Source organism: Panthera uncia (assembly GCF_023721935.1).
Source record: "Panthera uncia isolate 11264 chromosome A1 unlocalized genomic scaffold, Puncia_PCG_1.0 HiC_scaffold_17, whole genome shotgun sequence".
NCBI lineage: Eukaryota > Metazoa > Chordata > Mammalia > Carnivora > Felidae > Panthera > Panthera uncia.
Window position 1 is genome coordinate 31,149,669 of NW_026057577.1, and position 18,313 is coordinate 31,167,981.

General features: G+C 40.3%; 1 protein-coding gene across 5 annotated transcripts in view; it reads left to right on the plus strand.

The window, feature by feature from the left end:
* Window positions 1–18,313, plus strand: part of KDM3B (lysine demethylase 3B) — a 75,663-nt gene that overhangs the window by 43,171 nt on the left and 14,179 nt on the right. For all 5 annotated transcript variants that reach the window (XM_049649271.1, XM_049649269.1, XM_049649272.1 and 2 more), the window contains 5 exons: window positions 3,055–3,269; window positions 3,968–4,120; window positions 13,617–13,724; window positions 16,345–16,472; window positions 17,608–17,887. In XM_049649271.1, coding sequence (XP_049505228.1) covers window positions 3,055–3,269; window positions 3,968–4,120; window positions 13,617–13,724; window positions 16,345–16,472; window positions 17,608–17,887 — 884 coding nt within the window. The remainder of the gene's footprint in view (window positions 1–3,054; window positions 3,270–3,967; window positions 4,121–13,616; window positions 13,725–16,344; window positions 16,473–17,607; window positions 17,888–18,313) is intronic.

Below are 18,313 nucleotides of genomic sequence, written 5' to 3' on the forward strand. Positions count from 1 at the left end.
AGGAGGTGAGGGAGTGGACCATACATGTCTCTGAGAGACAAGTTTTCCGGGTAGAGGGCACAAGGGCAACTGTCCTGAGGTTGGAATATTCCTGGTGTGTTTGTGGACCTAGGGTGGCTAAAATACAGAATGGGGGCAGGGGAATTGAGGTCACAAAATTAATGATGAGTCCATATTTTAAAGGACTAATCTAAGGGCCTTGGCTTTTGTGCTGAATAAGAAGTCATTGGAGGTTTTGAGTTGATGAGTGACGCTGAGGAATGTTTTAAAGGATCACTGTGACTACCTTACTGAGGATAGATTATATTGAGGCAAAGGCAGGAGCACAGAGAAATTAGGAGGCTGTTGGAATTATCCAGGTGAGAATGACAGTAGCTTAGTGATGGAAGTGATGAGTCCAGTTGGATTAAGGATATATTTTGAAGGTAGAACTCACAGGATTTTCTGACTGATCAGATGTAGAGCATGAAAGAAGAAATGGATTCTACAGCTTTTGACCTGAAAACTGGAAAAATGGGACTGCAATTTACTGATAAGGAGATTCCTTAGGGAAAAGCGGGTTTGGGGAAGAAAATGGGAACTTTTAATTTGGGCATGTAAAATTTGAGATGCCTATTAGATTTCTAGATTGAGGGGCACCTGGGTGGCTCTGTCGGTTGAATGTCCAACTTTTGATTTTGGCTCAGGTCATGAAATCAGGGTTTGTGGGTTAGGGCCCCACATTAGGCTCCATGCTGACAGGGCAGAGCCTGCTTGGGATTCTCTCTCTCTCCCTCTCTCTCCCTCTCTCTCTGCCCCTCCTCTGAATTAACTAACTCTCTCTCTCTCTCTCTCTCTCTCTCTCAAAAATAAATGAATAAACTTAAAAAAAAAAAAAGATTTCTAGATGGAGATGTTGAAAGGGCAGCTGGAAACTCAACTCTAGAGTTGAGGGGAGAAGTCCAGGCAGATAAAAATTTCGATGTCATCAGGTATTTAAGCCTAATTGAGATCACTGAAGGAGTCCAAATGTAGACAAAGAAGAGAAGCATTCCTAGGACCGAGTCCTGGAGTTCTCCCACATTGACAGATGGGAAAGATGAGGAGGAGCTAGTAAAGGCAGCTAAGAAAGAACAGCCAGTAAGGTATCCTGGAAGGCAAGTGAAGAAAGTATTTCCAGGAAGGAATAATGAACTCTGTCAAATACTGGGGATTGGGTCAAGTCAGATGAGAACGGAAAGTGACCGTTAGATTTAATGAGGGGTAATGACCTTATCAAAAAACAGTTTTGGTATGTTGGTGAGGGAAAGCCTGATTGGAGTGGAGTAAGAAAATGAAAGGGAAGAGGAGCTGGTAACAATCAGTATAGACAACTCGGTCAAGAAACATTGCTCTTACAAGCAGATAAATGGAGGGGGGTGTGGGATCGAGAGGATTTTTGAGATAGAAAATTCTTAGAGAATTTTTGAGATAGTTCAAATACAAGAATGATTCAGTAGAGAGGAAGATAGATGATGTAGAAGAAAGAATATGTGGAGGGCTGCCTACGTGAGAGGATGTAGAGGATGTAGAGCATAGGTGGAGAGATTGGTCTTCGCTGGGATCCTAGTTCATTCCTAGCAGCAGCACGTCAGATGGAACATGGGCCCAGTTGCAGGAAGGCATGGTAGTATGGTGTTGGGAACTTGGGGGACATCTCTTCTGACTTCTTGTATTTTCTCCATGGAATACATAACAAGGTCCTCATGAGAGAATTATATTGGAGGTTAGAAAAGAAAAGAGAAGCTACGAAACAGGCATCTAGGAGAGGGCATGCACCAGGAAACTGTTGTAACTGGAAGGCAACATGAAGGGCTCAGCTGACATAGTTAGACGTGAATTTCAAATGTGACAATGAGCATGGCTATTTTCCTCTGGTCACGTTCAGTGGTGTGGGTGCACACCACTCAGGTGGATAGAGAAACTGAAAGATGTTTCTTGACACAGCTTTTTAAAGAACCCAGACATATTAAGTGTTAATAATAAACCTTTCTACTATTGCAGAGAATGTATACTGTGTTGGTCAAATAGGGTGAAAATTCGTTTTTATTTTTATTTTTTTGTTTTTTTATTTTTTGAAAATTAGTTTTTAAACAAAATTTGGGGGCACCTGGCTGGCTCAGTTGGATAAGCGTCTGACTCTGGCTCAGGTCATGATCTCATGGTTGGTGAGTTCAAGCCCCACATCGGGCTCTGTGCTGACAGCTCGGAGCCTGGAACCTGCTTCAGATTCTGTGTCTCCCTCCGTCTCTGCTCCTCCCCCGCTACACTCTGACTCTCTCTGTCTCAAAAATAAATAAACATTAAAAAAAATAGATAAATAAAATTTGGAGGGGTGCCTGTGTGGCTCAGCCAGTTAAGCATCTGACTCTTGATGTTGGCTCAGGTCATGATCTCACAGCTCATGAGATCAAGCCTCACGTTAGGCTCTGTGCTCACGGCGTGGAGCCTCCTTGGGATTCTTTTTTCTCCCTATCTCTGCCCGTATCTATCCCTCTAACATTCTTTGTTTCTCAGAATAAATGAATAAACTTAAAAAAAATTTTTTTTCCTTTTATTTATTTATTTATTTATTTATTTATTTTTTTTACGTTTATTTATTTTTGAGACAGAGAGAGACAGGGCATGAATGGGGGAGGGTCAGAGAGAGAGAAGGAGACACAGAATCTGAAACAGGCTCCAGGCTCTGAGCGGTCAACACAGAGCCCAACGTGGGGCTTGAACTCACGAACCGCAAGATCATGACCTGAGCCGATGTCGGACGCTTAACCGACTGAGCCACCCAGGTGCCCCTTTTTTTTTCCTTTTTAAATATGTCTACACCCAATGTGGGGATGGAACTCATAAACCCAAGATCAAGAGTCACATGCTTTTCTGACTGAGCTAGCCAGGTGCCCCACTAGGGTGAAAATTCTTAATGCACTCTAATGCCTTTTAAGGCTCATTTAATTTTTGTAGATCCTAGGCTTTTAGGTGTGTTTTAGTTTGCATGGCTGCTGTTTACCATGTATTTGATTATCTGCCTTCCTATCTCAGGTTGATCTTCACTCGAAAGGGAGTACTCCGTGTGGAGGGGTTTCTGAGTCCCCAGCAGAGTGACCCTGATGCCATGAACCTGTGGATTCCCTCTTCCTCCCTTGCAGAAGGAATAGACCTAGAAACCTCAAAATACATCCTGGCCAATGTTGGGGACCAGTTCTGCCAGCTCGTGATGTCAGAGAAAGAGGCCATGATGATGGTGGAGCCACATCGTAAGACACCCACTTCCTTGTCTTCCAGGCACTTCTATTTGGGAACTTGTATTTTCTGTTACGTCACAGGAGTAGAAAGAGTGACAAATGGCATTCTCTGTGGACAAATTAAGACTGATAAGACTTCTCTTTGTAGCAAACTAAGGAGCTGAGGCTCTAACTATATCCAGCAGACATTATTCCTTCCTTGATCCCTGTCTGGGTTTGGGTCACTCTAAATACTTTGAGTTTGCTTTGAACCTATTTGTATTAGTAAGTGATATTATATGGTTTGTGAGTAGATGAAGTGCTAGCGGGTACGATGTTTCATACCTAGAACCCGCTGTTATTCAGACACTGATGATGTTTCCATATCTGTGAGATACTGTACCCTATTTCTACACCAAGGAAAATTCTCCCAAGACATTATACCCTACATTTCAAGTGAAGAATCCTCTTATTTCAGACTCCCCCACATTGACATTTTTACAGTATCTTTAAATAACAACACGTGGCATTTATATCGTTGACACTTGTTTAGAAATATTAACAATTCCATCTATTTTGTTTCTCTTACATTTATAGAAACACCAGCTTCTTGCATCTTTGAGTTTGATTGCTGGACAAAACAGTTTGAGGAGCAGTCAGTGGATCTGTAGTCTTTTACTGTTATTCAGGATGATCAATGCCAACAATATCCCTCTTCCTCTTTCCACCAGAGAAAGTGGCATGGAAGCGAGCAGTGCGTGGTGTGCGGGAGATGTGTGATGTATGTGAAACAACTCTCTTCAACATCCACTGGGTTTGTCGCAAATGTGGATTTGGGGTCTGCCTTGACTGTTACAGGCTCAGAAAAAGCCGTCCGCGCAGTGGTGAGCAAATATTGTCCTGTTCAATTCTAAAGGTAACCTGTCATTGGAGGTATGGGACTTGAAGCAAGAATGGGTTTGTGCCCCCATTTTAGCTGCTTAGCTTCACTCATTTTTGTTGCATTATGAGGCGTTATGGTTGCCAATATTCCAGCCTAACTGGGAAGGCTAAAACAATCCAAGGAAAGTTATTCTTCATCTTCCCTTGTGTGTTTTTTTTTTAACAGCATCTTTATTGAGATATAATTCACATGCCATAAAATTCACCCTTTGAAAGTGTACAATTCAAAAGTTTCTAGTATATTCTCAAGGTTGTACAACCATTTCCACTATCAAATTTCACTTTTGTCTTTCCAAAAAAAAATGTAACCCGTAGCACTAACTCCCTATTTTTCTCCCTCTCCTCAACCCTTGGTAACCATTAATCTTCTTACTGTCTCATCTCTCCCTGTTCTGTACATGTCATATAAATGGAATCATACGATATTTGGCCTCCTGTGACTTGACTTCTTTCACTTTAGCATACTGTTTTAAAGCTTCATCCATGTGATAGCATGTATCATTAACTCATTCTTTTGTGTTGCCAAATAATATTCCATTGTATGGGTGTATTATATTTTGTCTATCCATTCATTAGTCAGTGGACATGTAGGTTGTGTCTGTTTTGAGCTATTATGAAAAGTACCACTATGAACATTTGTGTACAGGTTTTTGTGTGAACATAGGTTTCATTTCTTTTGAGTATATACTTAATGGATTTTATGTGTTATATGGCAGTCCTATGTTTTTAATTCTTTCAGAAACTGCCAAGTTGTATTCCATAGTAGCTACATCATTTTATAATCCCACTAGCAATGCACAAGGCTTCCAGTTTTTCCACGTCTTTGCCAATGCTTATTATTGTCTGCCTTTTAGGTTATAGCCATCACAGTGGCTATGAAGTAGTCCCTGTTTCATTGTGTGATTCTGATTTGCATTTCCCTGATGACTAATGGTGTTGACCATCTTTTCATGTGCTTGTTGGCTGTATTCATCTTTGGAAAAAGGCTATTCAAATCTTGTGCTTCCTTTTTTCCTTGCTTTATCTTACTACTTGCCCCTTAACCTCATCCTTCCCTCTTCAGAGATATTGTGCAACCATTGGAACATGGTGGTTTAGAGGTATGCAACTGGGATTTGAATCCTACTTCCACATCTTTTATACCACCTGTGGTATCTTGGGCTATTTTCTTAATCCCTCAGAGCTTCAGTTTCCTTATCTATAAAACAAAGATAATATGAGTATTTCTCTCACAGCATTGTTGTGAGGATTAAATGAGATCATGTACTTGAAATGGTTAGCACAGGGCCTGACATCCACTAGGTACTATGTGTTATGTAGCTGTTAGATCTTCCACTTCTGCCCACGAAAGATTAACTTCTACAGGAATTGCCCTCCTGCCATAAACAATAAGAAAACCAGACTAAATATATGAAATCATGGATTTAGACATTGGACAGCAGGCAGCATGAGTCTGTCTCTTAAGAGAAGGGAAGAAACAAGGCACATCCTACAATTGCTCCCGTTTACTGCCCGCAGGCAGTTTCCAGGCTGTAGTAGAGGGAAAAGCAACTACACCAGTTTGACAGTCTCACTGAGCTGAAACAGAGATAAGAGTCTGAGAAGAGTGAGGCAGAGTGCTGAAGACGTTAGAGCTGCAGAGAGATCACCTCAGTTTTTGGCTCTGTAGTGATCTGCACACACATGAGGTGAAACTCCTTAAGGCCCAAAAAGGAACTTTCAGAAAGCAATTGACTGAATAATTTCCAGAACTTACCATTTGTATCGCCACAAGCCAGACTGGAAAGACTCTGGATAAGAGTGCACAAGGGTCACGTTTTAGCAGTGGGACTAATGTAGTCCCAGAATAATGGCTGCTGTGGAGATGCCATAACAAAGTGTAAAGCAAGCCTTGGAGGGATCAAACTGATCTGCAGGTTACTTAACTATGCACCAGACTAAAATCAAACATTCTTTAAAGGATTACACCAAAATCCAGTACTCTGAAACATTAAAGTCACAAAGCTCTGCATTCAATCAGGAAAAATCAGGGTATGAGTAATAATCAGCTAAATGGCTGGCTCATTCGGTAGAGCCAAGGTCTTGAGTTTGAGCCCCCCAATGAGGATAGAGTTTACTTAAAAAAAAAAAAAAAAAAAAAAAAAAAGCATAATCAGGTGTGAGTCTCTTAAGTAAATGGTGCTGAGAAAACTAGACAGCTACATGCAAAGGAATGAAACTGGACTACCCTCTTACCCCATACACAAAAATAAACTCAAAATGGATTAAAGAATTAAATGTGAGACCCAAAACCATAAAACACCTGTAAGAAAACACTGGCAGTAATCTCTTGGGCACTGGCCATAGCAACATTTTTCTGGATATGTCTCCTCAGGCAAGGAAAACAAAAGAAAAATAAATGAAAGCTTTTGCACAGCGAAGGAAACCACCAACAAAACAAAAAGGCAACCTTCTGAATGGGAAAAGATATTTGATATTTGCAAATGATATATCCAATAAAGAGTTAATATCCAAAACTAGAATACTTACACAACTCAACACCAAAAAAAAAAAAAAAAAACCTAAAACTGCCCGATTAAAAAGTGGGCAGAGGACCTGCATAGACATTTTTTCAAAGAAGACCTACAGATGGCCAAAAGATACATGAAGACACGCTGCACATCACTCTCATCAGGTAAATGCACATAAAAACTACAATGAGATACCACCTCACACCTGTCAGAATGACTAGTATCAAAAAGACAAGAAATGACAAGTGTTGGGGAGGGTGTGGAAATAAAAGGAACGGTTGTGCATTGTTGGTGGCAATGTAAATCTGTGTAGCCACTGTGGAAACAGTGTGGAAGTCTCTCAAAAAATAAAATACAGAAATGCAATCCAGTAATTCCACTACTGGGTAATTACCCAAAGAAGATGGAAACACTAATTCAAAAAGATATATGCACCCCTATGTTTACTGCACTGTTATTTACAACAGGCAAGATATAGAAGTAGCCTAAGTGTGTATATACATATATACACCTACATATACATTATGGAATATTACTTGGCCATAAAAAACTATGACATCTTGCCACTTGCAGCAACAGAGATGGACATACAGGGTATTACACTAAGTGAAATAAAGATACCATATTTTTCACTTACATGTGGAATCTAAAAAACAAAACAGGGGTGCCTCTCTGGCTCAGTCACTAGAGCATGCATGTCTTGATCCTGGGAACATGAGTTCACGCTCCACGTTGGGCATAGAAACCACTTTAAAAAAATAGGGGTGCCTGGGTGGCTCAGTCGGTTAAGCATCCAGCTTTTGCTCAGGTCATGATCTCATGGTTTGTGAGTTCAAGCCCCACATTGGGCTCTCTGCTGTCAGTGCAGAGCCCGCTTCACTTCCTCTCTCTCCCTCTCTCTCTGCTCCTCCCCTACTCTTGCTTTCTCTCTCAAAAATGAAACTTTAAAAAAAATAAAAATTAATTTAAAAAAAAAACAAGACAAACTCATAAATGCAGAAAACAAACTAGTGATTGCCAGAAGGGAGGCAATGGGGGTGGGGCGAGTGAAATACGTATCAGGGATTAAGCAGTACAAACTTCCAATGATAAATAAGTCAAAAGGATGGAAAGTATGGCACAGAGAATATAGTCAATAATATTGTAATGACATGTATGGTGACATATGGCAACTACATTTATTATAGTGAGCATTGCATAATGTATAGAATTGTCAAATCACTGTGTTGTACACCAGAACTACTTTAGTATGTTAACAGTACATGTCAACTATACTTTAGTGATAAAGTTTTGTTAAATAAAAGAATAATCAAGTATGCAAAAAAAGAATGTGACCAATAATCTGGGGGAAAGAAACATTCAATAGAAACACATCCAGAAATGACAGTGATGATAGAATTACTGTAAAAAGGCCTTAAAGCAGCTATTATAAATCATATGAATATATTTAAAGACATAAAGGAAAGAGCACCTGGGTAGCTCAGTCATTGAGCATCCGACTCTTGATTTCAGCTGGTTGAACATCCGACTCGATTTCGGCTCAATTCATCATCTCACGGTAGTGAGATCAAACCCCACGTTGGGCTCCACACTGGGCATGGATTTTCCCCCTCCCTCTGCCCCTTCCTCACTCAAGCACATGCTCACTCGCTCTCCCTCTCCCTCCCTGTCTCTCTCTCTCTCTCAAAAAATAAAAATAAATACATAAAGGGAAATATGAGAGAAATAGAAAATACATAAAAGACCCAAATAAATGGTCTAGAGATTAAAAAATCCCCCAAAAATTATACTAGGTGGGATTAATGGCAAATTAGATACTGCACAAGAAGCTGAATTTAAAGATGTAACAATAGAAACTATCCAAAACTAAGCACAAAGAGAAGAAAGACTTAAATTTATAAGTTAAAGAGTGCCTTGTTTATATATAGGAAATATCAGGCAGAAATGGTCAGAGAGCAGATACAAAAAAATACCTGAAAAATTCCAAAAATTTTCCAAATTTGATGAAAAGCTATAAAACCACAAATCAACAATAAATCTCAAATAGAAGAAGCATGGGCACATGGGTGGCTCAGTTGGTTAAACATCCAACTTTGGCCCAGGTCATGATCTCATAGTTTGTGTGTTTGAGCCTCTTGTCGGGCTCTGCTGACAGCTCAGAGCCTGGAGCCTGCTTCCGATTCTGTGTCTCCCTCTTTCTGTGTCCCTCCCCTGCTTGCACTCTGTCTCTCTTTCTCAAAAATAAACATTTTTTTAAATTAAAAGAAAACCACACCAAAGTACATCATTACCCACCTTACTGAAAAGCAATAAGGAGAAAATCTGAAAATCACAAGAGGGAAAAAAAGTACTTTATATATACAAACTAACAAAGATAAGAATGACAGCCAAGTTGTCAGAAACGCTCTTCCACTGAAGACAACGGAACAGCATCTTAAAGTGCTGAAAACCAATTATTAACCTAAAATTCATACCTAGTGAGAATATCTTCAAAAACGAGAGTGAAATAGTCTTTCAGACAAAGAAAAGCTGGTAGAATTCATCACCAGCAGATTCACAGTGCAAAAGCAGGGGAAAAAAAGATACAGTAAGGGAATTTGGATTTACACAAAGGAATGAAGAACATCTGTGGGTAAATATGTGAGTACATATAAAAGACTTTTTCTTATTTTTAAACTTTTTAAAAGATAATTGTTTAAAGCAAAAGTAACAAAGTAATTTGGGGCTTATAATGTGTAAAATTAGGGGTGCCTGGGTGGCTCAGTTGGTTAAACGTCCAACTTCGGCTCAGGTCATGATCTCATGATTTGTGGGTTCAAGCCCTGCATTGGGCTCTTTGCTGATAGCTCAGAGCCTGGAGCCTGCTTTGGATTCTGTCTGTCTGTCTTTCTGTCTGTCTGTCTTGTCTGTCTCTCTCTCTCTGCCCCTCCCCTGCTTGCACTCTGTCTCCCTCAAAAATAAACATTAAAAATTTTTTTTAAATGTGTAAAATTAAAATATGTAATAGCACAAAGGAAGGGGAAATGGAAGAATATAAGAATCTTACACAGTATGTGAAGAGTGGTATACTATTTGAAGACAGACTGTGGTAAGCTAGAGATACTCCACCCCAAGAACAAACAGTAGCAAATAAAGAGGTGTATATAGCCAGTCAGCCAAAAGTGGAGACAAAGGCAAATCATACAAAAGCAGTTAATTCAAAAGAAGAAGGAAAATGAAACAGTATATACAATACAGATCTGTAGTATATCTTGCATTCAGTTTTCTTGGGGTGGGTAGTATAATTACCAAAAAAAAAAAAAAAATGTCTATAAAGGTCTTGGGAGGGAAGTGATAAAGAAATAAGGGTCGAAAAACACTGAACCTAGGTATAGATAGGAACATCTTACATAATGCAAAAGACTGAATATTTCTCCTTAAGATCAGGAGCAAACAAAAATACCTGTTTTCACAGCTTCTATTCAGCACTGAGCCGGAGTTACTAGTCCGCATGAGAAATAAAAGACAAAGAAAAGCATAATGCCATCCCTCCCGCAAAACGCATATACTGGAATGAAGTAAAAAAAAATTTTAAGATTTATTTATTTTTGAAAGAGAGACAGCAAGTGAGGGAGAGAAGGATGGGACAGAAGATTCAAAGCAGACTCTACACTGACAGGAGCAAGCCTGATGCAGGGCTCGAACTCATGAGCCGTGAGATCATGACCTGAGCCAAAGTCAGCCATTTAACCAACTGAGCCACCCAGGTGCCCCAAGTAAAATGTGTTTTATTCTCAGGTGACATGATCATCTATATAGAAAACCCCAAGGAGGGCTCCTGCCTGGCTTGGTCGGAAAAGCATATGACTCTTGATCTGGGGCCATGGGTTTGTGCCCCACGTTGGGTGGGGCGCCTGGGTGGCTCAGTCAGTTAACTCTCTGAATCTTGCTTTCAGCTCGGTTCATGGAATTGAGCTCAAAGAGCTGCGCTGAGCTCTTTGCTGAGAGCATGGAGCCTGCTTGGGATTCTCTCTGCCTCTCCCCTGCTTGCACTCCCTCTCTCTCTCTCTCTCTCAAATAAACTTAAAAAAAAACTTAAAAAAGAAAACCCCAAGTAATCTACAAAAAAAGCTACAAGAACTAATAAGTGAGTTTAAGCAAGATTACTGGACAAACTGAACAAAAATTAATTATATTTCTATATGCTGTCAATGAGCAACTAGAAATTGAATTTTTAAATTAATATCATTTATAGTAACATCAAAAAACCATGAAGTGCTTAAGGATAAATTCAATTAATAGGTAAGAAACACATGGGGTGCCTTGGTGGCTCAGTTGATTGAGCATCCGTCTCTTGATTTCGGCTCAGGTCATGATCCCAGGGTTGTGGGATGGAGCCCAATGTTAGGCTCCATGTTCAGCATGGAGCCTGCCTAAAATTCTCTTTCTGTCCCCCACTCACACTGTCTCTCTCAAAAAATAAATTTAAGGGTGCCTAGGTGGCTCAGTTGGTTGAGGGTCTGACTTCAGTTTGGGTCATGATCTCATGGTTCATGAGTTCAAGCACCACGTTGGGCTCTCTGCTGTCAGCACAGAACCTGTTTTGGATCTTCTGTCCCTCTTTCTCTCTCTCTCTCTCTCTCTCTGTCTCTCTCTCTGCCCCTCCTCTGCTTGCATGTTCTCTCTCAAAAATAAACTTAAAAAAAAAAAAGACCAGAATAACGAAAACAATTTTGAAAAAGAAGGCATTTGGAGGATTTATACTATTTCATTTTAAGACTATACAGCTACAGGAATTTAAGGCACTGTGGTAATACAACAGCAGAGATGTACACACATATATAGTCGGCTGATTAGGTAATGAAGGTGCCAAGATAATTCAGTTGGGAAGAGATAGTTCAACAAACGGTACTGGGATAATTGTGTATCTGTACTAAATAAAGTGAGCTTTATTTGTTTATTTTTTAGTGTTTATTTTTGAGACAGATAATGAGTGGGGGAGGGGCACAGAGAGAGGGAGATGCAGAATCTGAAGCAGGCTCCAGACTCTGAGCTGTCAGCACAGAGCCTGACGTGGGGCTCAAACTCATGAACCGTGAGATCATGACCTGAGCCAAAGTCGGATGGACACATAACTGACTGAGCCACCCAGGCGCCCCAAATGAGCTTTATTTTTACCCACACAATATATCAAAAGTAAATTGTAGGCCTAACCATAAAAAGCTATAACTACAAAATTTCTAGAAAAAAAATAGGAGAAAATCTTTGTGTCCTTGAGTTGGATAACTACTTGTATGGACACAAAAAGCAAAAGAAGAATTGTTATCAAATTTGAAATATTTTGTTCCTCAAACAACACTTTGAGTAAATGAAAAGACAAGCCACAGATTGGGAGAAAAGATTTGCTGATTCCCTATTTGTTAAAGGACTTGAATCTACCATAAAGAGCTCTCACAACTCAGTAAGAAGACAACAACCTGATTTTTAAGTGAGCAAAAGATTTGAACAGATACTTTATCAAAGAAGATAGATCAATGGAAAATAAATGCATTAAAAAAATTACCACTACTCATTTGGAAAAGGAAAAAATAAAACCGTAACGAGAAACCCCTCTACCCACTTAGAAGACTACAATTTTAGAAACTGACAGTACCTGGTGTTTCCAAGAATGTGGAGGAACTAGAACCCTTAACAGTTGCTGGTAGGAATGGAAATTGGTACCATCCTTTTGGAAAACGGTATGACCATGTCTTATAAGTTTAAACATAAATTTTCCATATGACCCAGCATCCCACTTCTACATGTTTATGAGAGAAATGAAAATGTGTCCACACATGGGGCACCTGGGTGGCTCAGTTAGTTGAGCGTCCGACTGCAGCTCAGGTCATGATCTCACAGCTTGTGAGTTTGAGCCCAGAGTTGGGCTCTGTTGCTGACAGCCCCGAGCCTGGAACCTGCTTCGGATTCTGTGTCTCCCTCTGTGTCTCTCTCTCTCTCTGTCTCTCTCTCTCTCTGTCTCTCTCTCTCTCTCTCCCCCACGCTCATGCTTTCTCTCTGTCTGTCCATCTCATAAGTAAACATCAGGGGCACCTGGGTGGCTCTCTTGGTTAGGCGTCTGACTTCGGCTCAGGTCACAGTTTCACGGTTCATGGGTTTGAGCCCTGCGTCAGGCTCTTTGCTGATGGCTCTGAGCCTGGAGCCTTCTTTGGATTCTGTGTGCCCATCTCTCTCTGCCCCTCCCCACTTGTGCTCTGTGTCTCTCTCAAAAATAAACACATAAAATAAACATTTTTTAAAAATGAGAAAAGAAAATATGTCCACACAAAAGATTGTACTTGGATGTTAATAGTAGTTTTATTCATAATAGCCCCAAATTGGAAATAATCCAACTGTTCACCAGCTGGTAAATGGGTAATAAAAATGTATATCCATACCACAGTATAGTATTCAGCCATGAAAGGAAATGAATTGCCAATACATGAACAATATGGATGAATCTCCAATCATGCTAAATGAAATAAATCCAACACAAATGACTATATACTGTATGCTTCCAGTTATATGAAATTCTAGAAAAAGCAAAAATGTTAGTATTAGGAAGTTGACCACTGGTGACCAGGGGTTAAGAAAAGGCTAATGACTTTAAGCAAAGGGCTCGAAGGAACTTTAGGAAGGAAGATGGAAATGTTCTATGTTATGATTGTGGTAGTGCTTATGCAGCTGTATACATTCATGAAAATTCATGGGAGTGTACACTAAATTGTTGGATTTTTTGTATGTAGATACAATAAATAACAGTAAATCAGTGAAGTCGATTTTTTTAAGTTAGATACTATCTTCTTTGGCTGAAGAAAAAAATGGCCTTTAGGATCTGAAACTCTGACTCACTAAGAGGGATACATCTTATGACCCTAGTAATATAAATAAAGTCGTTTCATTTCTGTTTCAGAGACAGAGGAGATGGGTGATGAAGAAGTTTTCTCCTGGTTGAAGTGTGCAAAGGGGCAGTCCCATGAACCAGAGAATCTCATGCCTACACAGATTATCCCTGGCACAGGTAAGGAAGTTCTTTTTTTTTTTTTTAAGTTTATTTCTTTTGAGAGAGAGAAAGAGTATGCAAGCAGGAGAGGGGCAGAGAGAGAGAGAATCCCAAGCAGGCTCTGCACTGCCAGTGCAGAGCCCAACTTGGGGCTTGATCCTATGAACTGTGAGATCCTGACCTGAGTGGAAATCAAGAGTTAGATGCTTAAATGACTGAGCTGCCCAGGCACCCAAAGGAGTTCTTTTTTAAATTTGATGAAAGAGTGGCTCCTGGCTGACTCAGTCAGAGGAGCATGTGGCTGTCGATCTTGGTGTCATGAGTTCGAGCCTCACATTGGGTATTGAGATTACTTGAATAAAAAAAACTTAAAAAATAAATAAGTAAATAAATAGGGGCACCTGGTTGGCTCACTCAGTTAAGTGTCTCACTCTTGGTTTAAGCTCAGGTCCTGATTTCTGGGGTTTGTGGGATCAAGCTGCGCATCCGGCTTTGCTCTGACAGCAGGAAGCTTGCTTGAGATTTTCTCTCTCCTTCTCTCTCTGTTCCTCTCCCACTTGCATACTCTATCTCAGAATAAATAAACCTTAAAAAATATTTTTAAGCAAAGAAAAAAAAAATACGTAAATTTGGTGGAAAAAAAGTTTTTTATTTAGTTGAGGTTTAATTCATACATCATAAGATCTGGTAAAATGGTTTTATCTCAGCCTGATTTTTGTTAAGCTTCCCCAGATTTTTCTGAGTATTTGAATCTTCAGATATGTGTTAGATTCTATGCAGCCATTGCACACACTATGCCTCACCTTTCAGGTTAGAGAAGTTGGTTACTTTTCTACATAACATTTTACATTCCTGTGGTTGGCAGGACCAGAATAGAAAAAAGTCCCACATGCTTCCAGAAAGACCTTTGTTTTTAGGCTTGTAAAAATCCAGCTGAAGGTAAGCAAACCTTTTGAATCCATGAAGGCAGCCTATGAATGGTCATGTTTATGTCACTATTGAAATCATTATTTCAATGATTCCTCCAAAAAGTGTGTTTTCACCTTCCATACTTACAATAACACACATTGAAGATGGTCAATCTACTGCCTATATTCTCCTCCAGTGTGGCAGAGGGCACTCGTTGGATCCTTTATACCCCAGCGCTTCCAAGCAGAGGGGCTCCTTCAGGGCACTGGTAGGATGCTTGCTCCCTACTGATCTAAGCATTGGTTAAATGTTCACGTTAAGTTTACATTGGTCTGCTTTTTCCCCACTTTTCCTTTTTTTTTTTTTTTTTTTTTAGATATAAGTTAAAGTATATAAATCTCACGTGTACAATTTAAAATGTTTACATGGTCGAGAAGCCTGGGTGACTCAGTGGGTTGAGCGTCTGACTTCAGCTCAGGTCATGATCTCATGGTTCGTGAGTTCGGGCCCTGCATCAGGCTCTGTGCTGACAGCTCAGAGCCTAGAGCTTGCTTTGGATTCTGTGTTTCCCTCTCTCTCTGCCCCTCCCCCACTCACGCTCTGTCTCGTTCTGTCAAAAATAAAGAAAACTAATAAAAAAAAATTAAAATGTTTTACATGCTCTTGAACAGAAGGGAATCTACCCCCTAGAGTTTCTCCTGCAAGACACCTTAATATTTACTGTAACAGGGAGAGAGTGTAACTTGTTAAGAGTACACAGAACTTTAGGCTAGTTATACTTGGGTTAAAGTATTAGTACTTCCATTTACCAACTATATGTATTTGAGAAATGATGTTCTCTGAGTATCAGTTTCATCATCAAAAATTGAGAGTATGGGGTGCTTGGCTGGTTCATTTGGTGGAGTATGAGACTCTTGATTTTGGGGTTGTGCGTTCAAGTCCCACATTGGGTGTAGAAATTATTTAAAAACTAAAATCCTTAGGGGCACATGTCTAGCTCAGTTGGTAGCATATGGCACTCCTTATTTTTATTTTTTTAATGTTTATTTAAATGTTTATTTATTTAATGTTTATTTAATGTTTAATGTTTATTTTTGAGAGATGGAGACAGAGCATGAGCAGGGAAGGGACAGAGAGAGAGGGAGACATAGAATCTAAAGCAGGCTCCAGGCTCTGAGCTGTCAGCACAGAGCCCAATGCAGGCTCGAACTCACAAATGGTGAGATCATGACCTGAAGTCTGACGCTGAATTGACAGAGCCACCCTGGTGCCCCGCACATGGACCTCTTAATCTCAGGTTTGTGAGTTCAAGCCCCATGTTGGGTGTGGAGCCTGCTTAAAAAATGAACTTAAAAAAATAGTCCTTTTTTTTTTTTTTTTTTAAGTTTGTTTATTTCGAGAGAAAATGGGAGAGGGGCAGAGAGAGAGAGAGAGAGAGAGAGAGAAAGAATCCCAAGCAGGCTCCACAGTCAGCACCAGAGCCAGACTCGGGGCTCCATCCCATAAACTGTGAGATTACAACCTGAGCCAAAATCAAGAGTCAGATGCTTAACCGACTGAGTCACATAGGTGCCCTAATAAATAATATCTTTAAAAAAATGTTGAGGGTAATAGCTGCCACCTCATTGAAATGTGGGTAAGGATTGAGGAAGATAATGTAAATGAGATCGCTAGCACAATATCTGGCACATAAAACATTCTGAGGCTTCTGTTGCTCTCTTTCTCCCAGCTCTTTACAATATTGGAGACATGGTACATGCTGCCCGGGGCAAGTGGGGAATAAAAGCAAACTGCCCTTGTATTAGTCGGCAAAACAAATCTGTGTTGAGACCTGCTGTCACCAATGGGATGTCACAGGTAAAGTGGTATGTGTGGGTATGAATGAGAGAAACTTCTCTTCTTAGTACCAGGAAATGCCCCATTTTCACCTGTGTTGTCCTAGGCTACTGTAGGATTCCTGAGGAATTAGGGGATGGAGAAGCCTATCTAGAGAGAACCCCCAAAAAGTTACTCAAGGGATTTTAATTCCCTCCAGCTGGTATGAGTTTCTCTTTATTTGTCTTTAAAACCAACTCAGGCTGGGTTGATAAGTAGCACAATGAGATTCTTTTCATCTTGTCAAGATTTATACCTCAGGGTCCTTGTATGGGTGAAGAGTATAGAAAAGGTTAACAGGAAGGCAGTCCAATATGTGTGCATGGTCCCTGTCCTTGTCATGTTAGGTACTGAGGACAGAAATATGAAGATTGGCCTGCTGAGCTGGGATCATTCTACTCTGAAAACAATCCCAAGCCTCCAGAGAGGCAGTGGTTTGCTCATTGCTCTATCAGAGGTGGAGGTCATTCCGGTTTGATGGTAACTGTTTTGAACAAGAGGCCGTTTTAAACACACACGCACGCGCGCGCACACACACACACACACACACACAGCTAACTTGCTTATATTTGGAGTGCTTTCCAGGAACACTACTAATTCATGGTCTGTAGGAGGTACAGGAATTAAGGCTGAGGGATCTCAAGATATATTTTCAATAGAGTTGACATATTAGAGCAAATCATGTGGAAAATTCAGTAATAGAATAGTAAACATTTATGGAACATTGATATATGCCAAACACTCTACTAAGCTCTTTGCATATACTATCTCATTTAATCCTCAGAACAGCTTTATGAGGTCACATTTTAATCATCGGTTTACCATTGCAGAAACTGAGCCTCAGGCATGCTAAATAAATATATTTTAATATTTTAAAATAAATTGTATTATTTATTTTTATGTTCACTGATCTTTTCACAGAACCAAGCATAGTTTCTGTCATGTTGTAGGACTCCTTAAATATGTGTTAAATTAATCAATGAATGAAATAGTTTATGAGACAGTTTCAGGTTGTTTTCCCAGACTTTTTTAGTGTCAGTAGCCCTTGCTATGTGTTTGGTTTTTTTTTTCCTACACAAGAACAGCACTCTAACCATGTTGGCCTTCTGTGCTTTAGCTCCCTAGCATAAACCCTAGTGCCTCTTCTGGAAATGAAACCACTTTCTCAGGCGGAGGAGGAACTGCAGCAGTAACAACATCAGAGACTGACCATGTTCCCAAAGCTGACAGCACTGACATCAGATCTGATGAGTCTCTGAAAGCAGATAGTTCGACTTCAAATAGCAATAGTGAGCTAAAAACCATCAGGCCCCCTTGCCCTGACACAGCCCCCCCCTCATCTGCCCTGCACTGGTTGGCGGATTTAGCAACTCAGAAGGCTAAAGAAGAAACAAAAGGTGAGATTCTCGAACACAAGCCTCTGCCCTGCCTTTGGGTGGAACCTGGACTTATTCCCGGATTCTTCAAACTCACACATGACCATCCACGTTTATGAAACATGATGCTTGCTTTTTCTGGGTAATCACATAAAATGAGGGAATTGCTTTCAATATTTTTGCAGAAGTGGAGCTTTTTTAAAAAAGACATATGCCTGGGTACCTGAGTGGCTCAGTTGGTAGAGCATCCGATTCTTGATCTCAGGGTGATGAGTTCAAGCCCCACATTGGGCGTGGAGTCTACTTTTAAGAAATAAAACATAAGGGGCGCCTGGGTGGCGCAGTCGGTTAAGCGTCCGACTTCAGCCAGGTCACGATCTCGCGGTCCGTGAGTTCGAGCCCCGCGTCAGACTCTGGGCTGATGGCTCGGAGCCTGGAGCCTGTTTC